This window comes from Crinia signifera, chromosome 3 (genome assembly GCF_055691185.1).
Source record: "Crinia signifera chromosome 3, ASM5569118v1, whole genome shotgun sequence".
NCBI lineage: Eukaryota > Metazoa > Chordata > Amphibia > Anura > Myobatrachidae > Crinia > Crinia signifera.
In genome coordinates, this window is record NC_139219.1 from 168,741,122 (window position 1) to 168,756,378 (window position 15,257).

Here is a 15,257-nt window from a genome sequence, read left to right on the forward strand (position 1 = left end):
CAGCTGGATGGCCTCAGTTTGGACATGCCTGGTGTATATTAAACAAAGACATGTGCCGTGCAAATTATCCAGCTGACTATCTTAAGAATTTACTCCCTAGAAACAAATTAATTGTCATTGTTTATATTATATAACTTTACCACTGAAAAGCTCATTAATAATGAAGACATCATTAAGGAAGAGCCATGGCAATGTAGTCTCTGAGAAAAACCAGTCACATGCTGGTACATGGGTTCGATTTTCTACAAAACATTTTCAGCATTTTCAGCTTTATTTTGTCTCGTACACGAGGAGAAAAAAACATGTGACTATTTTTCTGCAGTGCATTTTCTTCAGACAAAATTTGGTACTTGTTTCCTAGAACGGCGCCCAGATTTTCTACGTATGCAATCGTAGGGAAATCGCATCGCATGAGCCATTTTAGTGCCGTGCGATGCGATGCAATTTTTTAATGTAATTTATTCACTGCTCTGTGTGCCCCAGGGGATCGCATCGCACCTCCCGCAAAATCGCATGCGATTTTATAGGGTGTGCAATGCCATTACATGAGCTATACATGATGTTTTACGCACCTCCCTACTATCCACGCCAACCCGAAGCGTGGCGAGCACAGTGAGCCCCACGAGGGGCGGCGGAATGCGCCCTCCGACGTTTTCATACCCCCCTCTATCCATGTTGGCGTGGAGTTGATTTTATATAGTACCCCGCGGATAACTTTACATGTATTCCGCGTCCCCTCGCCACACTATATAGAATCAACTCCACGCCGACGTGGATATCGGGGGTATGAAAAAGTCGTCGGACGCGTACTGCTGTGCTCGCCACGCTTCAGGGTGGCGTGGATAGTGGGGGGGTGGGTAAAACCTCATTTTATGAAACACAATCATATTATTGTATGCCTAATATTACATGAAAAATATTGCATCGCACACCACTAAAATGCCCCATGCGATGCGATTTCCCTACGCAGAATACCACACTAAGCAAATAGCTTAGTGGGCGCCGTTCTAGGAAACAAATACCCAAAATTATATTGTGCAAATATTTATACAAATATTCCAGGCTACATTTGAATATGACTTGTATACAGTATGTAAAATAAGGTCATACAGGTTGAGTGTCCATTATCCGAAATTCTCGGGACAAAGAACATTTTTGATAAGGTATTTTTCTGGATTTTGGAACATTTTTTTCCCATTCTTACCTGGTCCTCTTGGTGGTGTCCCAATAGCCTTCAGGATCCTCTTCAGCGGCATCTCACTGGTCCCATGGGTGCATTGCGCGAGTGCACCATCGGCGCCACTTTCATGCCCGCGCACCCTGGAATGCAACCCTGGGACCAGAGATGCAGCTGAAGAGGATCCTGAAAGGCCGCCGTGGACATCGGTGGATGAGAAAAGCATGATAAAAAGGGGCAGTTGTGGGGCGGGCGGGGAAGGGCACCATGTCCGTAATGAGGTATTACTCCTGCAACAATTTTACAAGATGAACTAAGTACTCTTTGGAGCATGATCCTAGTTATTTAGCGTGCATATTTTTAGCATTATTAACAATCCGCATTAACAGCTACCCATATCAACATGTAAAAACTTGTATAAGGTTTGTTCCTCATAAACAAAAGAACTGATCAGTAATATCTAATAATTAATTTTGCCATAACCGGTCTGAAATTCTTCCAAAATATATTTAAATATAACGTTTATTTAAGGATTCAAATTGCAGCAATGATATTGAGACAGATTGAATACACCTTTTTATTATGTGAACATGGAAAACACCAGAAGCAAAGCATACAACTTGTGAAAAATATTTGTAAGTATCTCACTGCTTCAGTTGCTGGGCAACCAATGAAGCATGTTTTCATATGTGAAGTTATCAAATTAGAAAGTCTAATTGCCCTAGGCTTCAAGCTGAGAGTTTACAGTTAAGCTATGTGTCAGAAGTTTGGGGCAGAGGTTAGATATTTAGCGGTATACGTAATATAGACAGGGAAAAGTGATAAGCCAATTATCATTTCTACTAGAGTGTTTCTCGTGGAACCACACATGCTGCCAGCAGAGAGTCCTCAATATAGAATGTCACTTGGAACCACAAACTAACACCCACCGAGCAATAAGCACGTGGAAGGCCTTGCTACTTGAAGCTCATGCCAAAAAACACATCCTAGCCACACTAATGGTGTTTTGAAAAAAATATTTATTCACATGATTGTTTTTGTAAAATCTATAATATGATGGCATTTCCTACCAAAGTAATTACATCACTTAGCCACAGACCAGCAATAACTGAGTGCCTGAAAAGTCAATTAACTTGTTATTACCATGTGATATTCAGTTGAAGCAGGGCTTATGGAGGAGTTTTCTCACACACAAAAAAAATACAAATTGCATGATTTTTTTTTTTTATAATCAGATTGCATTTATTTTTATTGGGTAGTGTGATTTGTTGAAATTTAAATAATGCTAGAATAGTTAAAAAATAAATAATAGGAAGGAGTATAATTGATAATAACTTCATCTTCAGATGGCTTTTTATGCATGCTGGTTTCCCCCTGCTCCTGCTTTTTCCTTTCTGCATGTTGATTAAATAGAAAACAGACTGATCACAGAGAAAGAAAATAGGTGTAAATGATAAAACAAATCGAAATAAGCTTATCTGCAACCATGGACCATTGAACAATAGCTCCTTTCTTGAAGCTGATAAGCTGATCTAAGCAGGTAAGCTTATTTCTATTAATTTTCTATTGTACACTATTTGTTCTTATAGGCAGTTTTCTATAAGGCACACTGACTGCATGCTTCATCAGCACACTTTACACTATCTTAAGCCTCGTACACACGGAACAATTTTAGCCATAATAGCTAAGCAACCAGCCCCGGGGTGGTCGCTGGTCAGAGAAGCATGCAAACATGGGTGCTTTTTATAACGGTGCTTGTTACCTAGCACGGCACCACCGATTTTAATTGTATTGATCGGGGCTGCAAAAATCGTGTCGATCGCATTGCATGCCAACCAAATCGCATGCGATGGAAGTGATTTTTACATTGGAATCAATGTAAAATGGTCCCGGAGAACCAATTTTACATTGATTTCAATGTAAAAAGCCCCAAAACCCCCCATTTTGATAGCAAACCCCCCCCTAATGGGTGAAATGGCCCTCCATTGTTAACGCCACCCCACTATTGACGCCAACCCGAAGCATGGCGAGCGCATCGAGCCCGCAAGGAGGGCGGTACGCGTCCTACGACTTTTTCATACCCCCACTATCTACGTCGGCGTGAAGTTGATTTTATATAGTGTGGCGAGCGCAGCGAGCCACCAAGCCCGAAGCGTGGTGAGCATAACTTCACAGGTATACGCGTCCGCTTGGCACGCTTCGGGCTCGGTGGCTCGCTGTGCTCGCCACACTATACAAAATCAACTTCACGCCGACGTGGATAGTGGGGGTATGAAAAGGTCGGAGGACGCGTACCACCGCCCCTCGCAGGCTCGCCACGCTTCGGGTTGGCGTCAATAGTGGGGTGGCGTTAACAATGGGGGGGCATTAACCATACTTAATATCCATGAGGGGGCATATACAATGAGAAATTGGCCATATTGGCCCTTTTCCCATTGTTCCCCATGTAAAATCAAGTTGATCGCATCGGATGCCATTATAATGGCATGTGACCGACGCGATCAACGCGATTTTAACTTTAAAACTAATTTAACATTGTTCTCTAAGGGAAAATCGCATTGATTGCGTCGGTCGCATCGCGGCCCATTATAATGGGCCGCGATCAACGCGATTTTGTCTTTACCGGCAATTAAAGCTGGTAATTGACAGAAAATCGCGTCCATCGCATGCCTTAAGTACCTTAACTTAAGGCATGCGATCAACCCCGACGGGCGCCGTGTTATGAAACAAGTACCTTTATAACTAAAACACAGGAATTAGGTAATCGGGTTTTCCGATGATGTATGTATCAGTGTTTGCCTGTCGTGATTGCCGGCAGCCACACACTCCTGTACATGAAGCCTGCACAGATCAGTGAGATCTGTGCAATGCTAATACCTGTATGTGTAAATTTAAAAATAAACTATAAGGGGAAAAAACTATAGGGGAAATAAAGACGTAAAATATCCCCCATACATTTTTAAACCAGCACCAGGCTCTAATAGCCACAGAGGTAATGCAAGGGAAATACAATTGAATTGGTACACTGCCTATAGCTAGTCAGCCCTGGCCAGGGACTAGGGTATTGCCATCGCCGCTGCTGCAAGCTTACAGTTTGATTTTGCAGGGTAAATGATTGCCACAAAAAACTGGAAATTTCTTACCAAATCTCTCACTTTCTGATTCTCTCACCCGATTACATTTCACCTCTTGTCTTTTACAGGTGAGGTTTACAGATCCCAGAAAGCCTCCTCAGCCATTCATGTCTTGTCTATCAGCAACATGAGGTGTATTTAAAAAGGGTATTTTGACCCGAGCTTAAAACAATACATGGGTGTATTTCCAGAAACAATTCTAGGTTAATTTCCATGTTTCAATTGTGTGTATGGAAATTACATTTGAGTTTGGCCAATGGTGTATTTGATCATATAGCCAATGTCCATCAATGTTTTGTACTTCTTTCTGAGCAAACACTCCGGTGTAGTAAATTTTCATTTATGAAAACATGCCAAACACAGAGTTTTGTAAATTTATCCCCAAGAGTGAGTCATTATTATTATTTATTAACAGTTTCTTATATAGCGCATACATATTCCGCAGCGCTTTACAGATAATATTTGAACATTCACATCAGTCCCTGCCCCAGTGGAGCTTACAATCTATATTCCCTACCATATGTACATGCACACAGAGACATTCTAGGGTTAATTTTTGTTGGAAGCCAAATAACCTACCTGTATATTTTTGGATTGTGGGAGGAAACAGGATTACCCGGAGTAAACCCACGCCAGCACGGGGAGAATATACAAACTCTGCACAGTTAGGGCCATGGTGGGAATCAAACCCATGACCTCAGCGCTGTGAGGCAGTAATGCTAACCATTACACCATCCGTGCTGCCCCATCTGTGCTGAGTCATTTAATAAAACACCGGAAAAGGACAAAATAATTATCTTTTTGAAAACACACAAAAAGTTTAGACTGTCAGGAAAACATTTATAAAAACATAAAGTACTGGTGGAAAAAAAACCCAGACTGTAGCTTTCATTTTCTACAATGTACTATATAAAAAGACAAATATAATGCCATCGGTTGCTGTGATTAGGATCTGGCCTCGAAGCTCAAGCACAGCAAGACTGGAAAATTCCAATATCATTATGTACTGTACCTGACAATGGCTTTAGGTCAAGCGTTGCTGGTTTAAAATTGCTAAAATTGCTACTGGTGAGATGGTTCAATTTTGTTCTCTAGTCCAAGCTAAAGGTGATAAATGCATTTATGTCAGACACTCTACAATACGTAACATTTACCCAGAATGTCACCGTGGGGTCATAGTGTTAATAGACACCATACAAGTTTCTCAGCTTCCCTTTTATACTGTAAACCTCTAGTGATTTCATTTCTTCAAACTATTGGAGCACTCCATAAAACATTGTGGTTTTAGCCAGCATAATCCACAAAAACATTAAGAAATGTAACAATCGGAACAATGTTTTTTTCACATCTTAAACTCTTTATACATTAAACAGTTGACTTTCTATGATTCTCCATTTATTCTGTACCCAGAATCTACTCTGTCCCTGACCACAGTACGTGCAACTTAGTCATATCTACAGAATGTCCTTGTGTTCGTGGCACTGAAATTGTATTTTTGTGAAGGGAACAGAGGGGGTCACATTCTTTGGAAGCACAATTTGTGCTCTGGAAAGCCCTAAAAAAGGAGGATGCAACGCTGAGTTTTGGATAAAAAGGTGGAAATGGGACATAACCAATTGGGGTTATGTCCCATATCCATCTTCTCCAAAACTCAAGCAGCGGATGTAAAGTCATTTTACAATATCAGCACTAGTATGGGCATTTGCTGACCAGTATCTTAGAGATGGCAATATAATGTAACATTCTCTGATGTAATAGAACATAAAAAGTTTATCCTTATAACCTAATAATATTCTAGAATTATTTCACTTTTTTTTCTTTTTAGGTCCTAATATTAATAAATGAAAAAAATCCATAAAAATTGCAGAAGTGCCCATACACAGTATTTCACACAGGGGCAGATTTATTAAGCTCGGTGAAGTGATAAAGTGTCTGGTTTTTATCACCGGCCAACCAGCTCCTAACTTTTAACTTACAGGCTTGGTTTCAAAAATGACAGGTAGGAGCTGATTGGCCGGTGATAAAAACCAGACACTTTGGGGGAAATTTACCAATATGAAAAACCTAGTTTTTCGTATTGGTATTTCCCCTCCGACTGCATACGACTGTTTCAGTCGTATGCAAAGTCGTGTTCCGGAGGGGAAATTACAAAGCAGTCATATACGACTGCTTTGTAACCCTCCGATGGTGTAACCATTCGTATTAGCGGTACATATATGCGGCCGCTAATACGAATTCGTACAGGCAGTCTGCACGGATCAGTCAGATCCGTGCAGGCTGCAAGGTGTAAAAAAATAGAAAAATTAAATAAATTTAAAAAAAAAAACCAGCGTAAGGTCCCCCCCACAGTTGTAACCAGCACCAGGCTGAAGGAGCCGGGGCCGGTAATTAAAAATCAGGGAACCCGACAAATAGGGGTTCCCCGATTTTTAACAACCAGCCCCAGGCTCCAGGTCCGGGGCTGGTTCCCAAAATACGGGGGACAAAATGACTAGGGGTCCCCCGTATTTTAAGAACCAGCCCCAGGCTAAACCAGCCAGCAGGGTAATGTCACAGCCGGGGGACACTTATGATATAAGGTCCCGCGGCCAAAACATTAACCCTACCGACCAGTCAGCCTGGCCAGGGGCCCTGGGGGAGTGGGGACCCCCAATGAAGAGGTCCCCCCCTCCAGGACTTACCTGACCAGGCTGAAGCCTGGTGCTGTCCTCGATGCCCCTGGGCGGTGGGCATCGAGCTGATAGTGGTGTAAAAAAAAGATTAAACTATTGTCTAATGCTGGGGCACTATGAGTCCCAGCAAGCCTCCCCCGCAAGCTGGGACTTGGAGAACCACAAGTCCCAGCCTGCGGGGCATTAAAGGGCCCGCTGGGTCTTGTAGTGCCACAGTATTAAAACTAGTACAATAAAACACACTGACACACACTTAAAATAAAACTTTAATACATACAAAGCCCACACATACTAATACTTACCTATCTTCTTTCCGTAGGTAGCCCTGGTCCTGATGTCCTGCAGTCCTGTGTCGGCGTTCTTCTTCATGTCGACGTCCTTCTTCAAGTCGACGTCGCTGTCGGCGATTGCGTCCGGAGTCCGACGAAATCCATGTGGAAGCTGTGGAAGGAAACCATACTCACCTGTCCCAGCGCGACGTAGTCCAGGTAAGGGTTTTTGCAAAAAAACAAACCGACACCCGAAACCAGCCGGACAGCAGGAGCCGCACTGTGTTTGTGTACATCGTGCGGCTCCGCCTCCCGAATGCCGCTACTGGCAGCCTTGCGGCCTAGCGGCCAATCAGGAGCCGCTAGGCCGCAAGGTGGCCAATAGCGGCATTCGGGAGGCGGAGCCGCACGATGTAAACAAACACCGTGCGGCTCCTGCTGTCCGGCTGGTTTCGGGTGTCAGTTTGTTTTTTTGCAAAGACCCTTACCTGGACTACGTCGCCCCGGGACAGGTGAGTATGGTTTCCTTCCACAGCTTCCACATGGATTTCGTCGGACTCCGGACGCCATCGCCGACAGCGACGTCGACTTGAAGGATGTCGACATGAAGAAGAACGCCGACACAGGACTGCAGGACATCAGTACCAGGGCTACCTACGGAAAGAAGATAGGTAAGTATTAGTATGTGTGGGCTTTGTATGTATTAAAGTTATTTTAAGTGTGTGTCAGTGTGTTTTATTGTACTATTTTTAATACTGTGGCACTACAAGACCCAGCGGGCCCTTTAATGCCCCGCAGGCTGGGACTTGTGGTTCTCCAAGTCCCAGCTTGCAGGGGAGGCTTGCTGGGACTCATAGTGCCCCAGCATTAGACAATAGTTTAATCTTTTTTTTACACCACTATCAGCTCGATGCCCACCGCCCAGGGGCATCGATGACAGCACCAGGCTTCAGCCTGGTCAGGTAAGTCCTGGAGGGGGGGGACCCCTTCATTGGGGGGATCCCCACTCCCCCAGGGCCCCTGGCCAGGCTGACTGGTCGGTAGGGTTAATTTTTTGGCCGCGGGACCTTATATCATAAGTGTCCCCCGGCTGTGACATTACCCTGCTGGCTGGTTTGGCCTGGTTCTTAAAATACGGGGGACCCCTAGTCATTTTGTCCCCCGTATTTTGGGAACCAGCCCCGGACCTGGAGCCTGGGGCTGTTTGTTAAAAATCGGGGAACCCCTATTTGTCGGGTTCCCTGATTTTTAATTACCGGCCCGGCTCCTTCAGCCTGGTGCTGGTTACAGCTGTGGGGGGGACCCCACGCTGGTTTTTTTTTTTTATATATATATTTTTTTTAATATTTTTTACACTGAAGCCTGCACGGATCTGACTGATCCATGCAGGCTTAAAGCAAATACGACAGGAAAAGCAGGGTGTATTTTCCTGTCGTATATGCGTGGGTGCTTTACACCACTTAGCAGCCGTATTATCAGTACGGCTGCTTAGTACTTCAGGAACCACCATTCTTTTGAATGGTGATTTCTGTCGTATTCTATCGATGGTGTAGACATTCGTATTTGTAAATACAAATACGAATGTTCCATCTTTAGGAATACGAATTGTTGTATTTTCGGGATTGTAAATCCCGAAAACACAAATTCGTAAAAAAAAAGGTGTATTTCTCCCTACGAATACACCTTTTTTCTACGAATCCATTTTGGTAAATGTCCCCCTTTATCACTTTACCGAGCTTAGTAAATCTACCCCACAGTGAGAAACGTGCTCAGACAAATGCTGGAACAGCTGTCATTATCATTTTTGGAGTCTCTTTTACGGATAAAATATCTGGACACCTTTTCCCATTTCCATCACATCCGTTTTACACATCACACATTATTGTCTTTCTAAAGCTTTACTTAATCAACCCTGGCATGTGGTACAGTGTAGCTCAGTTGAGGAGAAAAGCATTGTGCAGAACAAGATACAGAAACTAGATAACACTGAACGGAACAAAACACTAATATAATGTATTCAGTTTAACACCAATGTGTATGAGGTTCTATGTAGTTGTGGAATGTTGATTCAAAATTATGATTTTATATATTTGCATGCCCAAAACATTACAAGATAGATAGATAAATAGATATATATTAAATCATGTTAAATAAGTTATTTTGCAAGTATATATTATATATATTTATTATAAACGCAGCAAAAATATTAAGGATAAAATTGTGTACTCTCACATAGGCTCAAAATCCACTTCCAATTCTGAATGACTGGTTGTTTGGGAGTATTGGAATGCACTGGGTGTGTAAATTGTTCATTTTTATTAACAGGCAAATATTTTACCCATCCTACATCTCTTAAGGTCCATACACACTGGGCGACTATGCCCAGCATGTATGGACAGCAATGATAGCGTTCATCAATGCGGGGAAAGCTGCTCAATGCATACACACTGAGCGGCTTTCCCCCTGCACGGCGCTGATGGAGGGGGGAGGATTGATGGCGTTGCATAGTGTAGCGCTATGCAAAGCGGTCCTGAAAGCCGCTGGTATAACCAGCAATAGAAACAGCTTTCCCAGCGATGTTGCGGGAGCGCGCAGCAGCGCTCATTGCCGGGCCATACACACTGGGCAGCTTTGAGCTGAAAGCCGATCAAACCTGCCGTTTTGAGCGACTTTCAGCTCAAAGTCGCCCAGTGTGTATGGGCCTTTACACGCTACAGGATCAACTATCGACTAAACTGTGAAAGCAAGTAATTTATGCTATCTGTTGTCCATGCAAGAAACTCTATATTGGTAAAACTATATGCATAGGTCGTCCATTAAAAAAGCTCTCATTGCTGTTGATACCAATACACCACCATGGCATGGCATTTTATTTTAATGCTCACCATTCTATTAGAGAATTCCGCTGCATGCCAATAGATCACATACCCCTGCTTCGGAGAGGTGGGGATAGGCAACTAATGCTGTGTACACACAGTGAGATTCCCTTGCTATTTGACTTAAGATTCTAGTGCTATGCAATCTTTGCTAACTCTGTACCATTTACATACAATTCAGACAATCAGCATTAGATTTGCACTATATAGTCATTGCAGCCCTGTATCTGGGTTTCGATTTGTGATGTCACAGGAACACGCATCGGGATCGCAAGGTAAAAACCCCATGAGATCGGCATACGATCCCGATGCGATTTTGAATATATAGTTAAAATCTCATGCTGATTGTACCAGTGTGTACACACCATTAGTCCTCATATTTGTGATTAATGTCACAAGTGGTGGAGAATGCGAGCAAGGGGTGGGTAAGCTACCGGTGTTTAAACTGCAAAGGATTTTTGGTACTTGTGTATTTTGGCGGCGCCCATCGCATCGCATACCATACCATAAGGCATATGATGGTATGCCATGCGACGCGATATTGCGCGATATTGTACAATGCGATGCGATTAAACATTGTATAAGCACCCTAATGGGTGCTTACAATGTTAAATGCACCCCCCCACTATAAACGTCAACCCGAAGCGTGGCGAGTGCAGCGAGCCCGCAAGGGGCGGCGGTACGCGTCCTCCGACCTTTTCATACCCCCACTATCCATCGCCACACTTTCTATTCTCAACTCCACGCCGACGTGGATAGTGGGGGTATGAAAAGGTCGGAGGACGCGTACCGCTGCGCTCGCCACGCTTCGGGTTCACGTTTATAGTGGGGGGGGGGTGCATTTAACATTGTAAGCACCCATTACGGTGCTTAAAAGCACCCTTTAGGGTGCTTATACAATCTTTCATCGTATAGGGGGCAAAAATCGCATGCCATCGGGTGCATGGCATGCGATGTGATTAAAACATTGCGCGATGGGAATCGGGGGCGCCGCTATAATACACAAGTACCGGATTTTTTCCCCTCCCTCTTGTTATGCATTGTGCTTGCAGTGCAGGAGGCACCACATTATTGACTGGGTGTACATTATTATATATATATATATATATATATATATATATATATATATATATATATATATATATATATAGCAATAAACTCACACATACAATATATACATACAATATATATATATAGCAATAAACTCACACATACAATATATATATAGCAATAAACTCACACATACATACACACACAAAATCTGCTTTATGACCAATTAATAAATCTTTTTTTTAAGTTCTATTAACTTATTTTTTTCTACAAGAACTGAAATTAGACTTCCATTTAGAATATGGTGTGTAGTAGTCAGGGCTATTTTTCAGCAGGCTCCAGCAGGAACTGAGGCCCTTATTCTAGTTCACTCTTTCTGACAAAATATTTCTTAGGTGGACAAAACCATGTGCACTGCAGGTGAGGCAGGTGTAAAACCCCACCCAAATCTAATTATCTCTGCACAAGTAACACCTGCCTCACCTGCAGTGCACATGGTTTTGTCCATCTAAGAAATATTTCGTCAGAAAGAGTGAACTAGAATAAGGGCCTCAGTTCCTGCTGGAGCCTATTGAAAAATAGCCCTGGTAGTAGTATGGCTGCAGATGGAATGATAATTCATGGTTATGTAACAGACACTGGCCTAAGATTATCTGGCCACCAATAAAAGTGGGTGTTGTATTGCTGTAAATGAGACCTGCATAGTGCTGTCCAATTACAGGTCTGACAATAGGGTTTGAGCAAACATGACAGTTGGCCATTCCTTATAGTACAAGTTCCAGGGGTGGTTGAGCCCAGGCTCAGCGACAGGAGGAGTCACGGGGATCAGTTGTGACGGGCCTCAGCGATCTTAGGGGCCCCAGAGCATATTTTGCGCCGCCAGCCACTCGGTCGCTGTTGTTTACTGCACTTCTCTCCTCTGGTGCTCAAGGACAGTCACTGCATGGAGAGAGGCAGTGACTGTCCGGGAGCTGCAGAGGAGAGAAGTGCAGTGGCGAGGGTCACACAGAGATCTGCTTCAGCGCCGCGGAGTGCAGCGAGTGGGTAAGATGGCAAGGGGGTAATGGCAGCAGCAGGGAGATGCGGCTGCTAAGGGCTCTCCAATGCCCGCCACTTCCCCTGCACTGAGATGCGGCCACCGGCGCCTACACACAATAGGGGGAGGTACCTTGTGCCACATGGATCGGCATGACGGTGTCCTGCCAGCAGCTTCACCTCCCGAGTCCTGCATCTTCACTCGCAATGAACAAGATGGACTGCTGTCAGCCGTCAGACCCCAGCAGAGAGAGCGGGTCAGTTACAGCATATCCATTTCTATTGAGTATGTTTTTAAACTGGGCTTCCTCTTCCCACCCATGTCCTCTATCCTTGGCACAGGCCTAAGCCTGTCACCCCACACTCCTTGTCCCCACTCATCCTGTCACCCCACACATCCATTGCTTCACCTGCCATCTTGCTCACAGCTTGTCACCACACACTCCTTATCCCCACTCATCCCATCAACCCACACATGCCACCCCACCTTCTTGCTCACAGCCTGTCACCCCGTGCTCCTTATCCCCACTCATCCTGGACACCCCACACACGCTACCCCCCAACTTCCTGCTCACAGCCTGTCACCCCATGCTCCTTATCCCCACAAATGCTACCCCACTTTCCTGATCACAGCCTATCACCCCACACTCTTGTCCCCACTCATCCTGTCACCCCAGACACGCTTCCCCCACCTTCTTGCTCACAGCCGTCACCACACGCATCCTTTTACCGGGAGATGACGGCTCACAGGGGTGCAGTGTCGCGGGGCAGTGAGGATATTTGTGGAGGTAGGGGGGGCTCCGGAGATATAAGTGTATGGGGCCCCAAGATTTCTATTGCCGGCCCTGGGTGAGCCATGCAATCACACATGCTCTGACTCCTGCTGCCAGTGGCCACCAAACAGGGAGCAGCACATGGCCACTGCAGGGTTGCAGACTTGTGAAGGCCACATAAACCGGTAGCATCTAGCCACTGCCAGTCCTAACCTTGGGCCCCAGCACTGGACATTCAAGGTGGCTCTGTGCACAAGCCATGACATCATAGGTTGTACATGTACTTGTCCTGCCTGCACTTGACGGAGGCTGCACTGATGCGGTCCACAGAGGAATGCATGGGAGGGGGGGGGGGTTGTTTTTGTTGTTTTTTTACTGTGGGGGCCAATGTGTTTTTTATATGTACAGCCCCTGCTCACTAACCTGGTAAAGTGCTGGTAATATGAGGGGTGGGGTAGCTGGTGCAATGTGCAAAACTGTAGTAGACGATCATCTTGTGCCATAAGGCCACACCCCTTTTCATGAATTCATGCCCCTTTGTTAGACATATCCAATGTTTCCGTCCCCTGCTTCTGAAAATGTTTAATGTATCAAGGGTGCATTTTGACTGTTTGCACTGGGAGCCATATTGTCTAGAAACTGCCCTGATTCCATTAATAGGGAAACGCTATCATATTTACAATACAAATGCATTTGGTCAATTTTACTTTAACAATTTAGTGTTTGTTCTTCTGGCCTGTTTTAGATGGAGACAACTGAGGACAGACCTCTACCTTGCATTTAGCTCTGAGATTTTGTGATCTAGGAGTTAATTGGGTAATTATTACACAATGACTGCGGTCATATGCGAGAGCTAGTTGATGTGATTGTCAGATACTTAAAGATATTCACGAATCCAGTAGCTGTTTCATGTTGGCCAGCACTTAGGGGGTTATTGTGGTTCAATCCTTCTGGCAAATTCCTTCTTAGATTGACAAAACCATGTGCACTGCTGGTGTGGTAGATGTTACTTGTGCAGAGAGAGTTAGATTTGGGTGGGGTTTTACTTCAAAGTGAGAACTATATTGCAGTGTAAAAATAAAGCAGTCAGTATTTTACCTGCACAGAAACTAAATAACTCACCCAAATCTAATTCTCTCTGCACATTTTACATCTGCCCCCCCCCCCCTGCAGTGCACATGGTTTTGTCCATCTAAGAAGGAATTTGCCAGAAGGAGTGAACCAGAATAACCCCCTTTATCTGGAAACGACCCAGACAAAAGAGGTTAGTACTTAGTTGTGCCAAACATTGAAAGATTATTATTTCTTCATTACAGTGCTTTTGGGGAGGGGAATTAATACAGTGAGCCTGACACCTACACATGATACAAAAGCTGCATACAACATTTACACATTACTAAACAATAGAAAATACAAAGGATATGACTTGACCACAATTTAATCATTTCTTTTTTCAATTAGCCAATGTCTGGGGTACTACAGTATTTCTAAAATACTAGGGGGCAATTCGATTAAACATGATGAACAAAATGTCTCTATCCCATTCAGGCAAAAGCCTGAAAGTTGCTAATTTTCCTCTCATTCTAATGTAATGTGCGCAGCTGGACATCACAGTGATATCAGGTGGCACATCGCGCAGAACAGATTTAGCCCTTAACGCATGCATTCCCAACCACGGTCCTAAAGGCACACCAACAGTGCAGGGTTTAGTGATATCCAGGCTTCAGCACAGATGGTTTAATCAGAATCACTCAGGTACTAATTAAGTCACCTGTTCTCAAGCCTGGATATCTACAAAACCTGCACTGTTGGTGTGCCTTGAGGACCGTGGTTGGGAATGCCTGCCTTAATGTATGTTTTTATATTCTTCCTATCACAAAATATAGTCTAGACATGAAATAATTTATTGGACTGTGTATTTTTAGAAACACAATTGATCTTAATACATACAGTACAAGTGGATAATTTAATGTTTGCATGTTTTGTTAAAAACTTAAAATATAGCACTATATATAGTTACTCACCGCTCTTGTTTCATAAAGTATCAGCTTCTGAATACCACTTATAAGAGAAGCAGCAGGAGGCATTGTGGGGATATGTTCAACTCTAAGGACATAGATGTGGTTTATCTAAAATACAAAACAAAACAATAACATTTAAGTTTGAAACTGCTCAACCCAAAGTGACAATTAAAAAGAGCAGACTTAAGGCCCATACACACTTGGCAACTGAGCTGAAAGTCGATCAAAACAGCAGGTTTGAGCAGCTTTC

The 15,257-nt window shown here is 43.9% G+C and overlaps 1 protein-coding gene across 2 annotated transcripts in view; it reads right to left on the bottom strand.

Annotated features, from left to right (window-relative positions):
• Positions 1-15,257, bottom strand: part of FIG4 (FIG4 phosphoinositide 5-phosphatase) — a 330,801-nt gene that overhangs the window by 302,600 nt on the left and 12,944 nt on the right. For both annotated transcript variants that reach the window (XM_083176914.1, XM_083176913.1), the window contains exon 2: positions 15,011-15,115. In XM_083176914.1, the coding sequence (XP_083033040.1) occupies positions 15,011-15,073 (63 nt within the window). In that variant the 5' untranslated portion in view covers positions 15,074-15,115. The remainder of the gene's footprint in view (positions 1-15,010; positions 15,116-15,257) is intronic.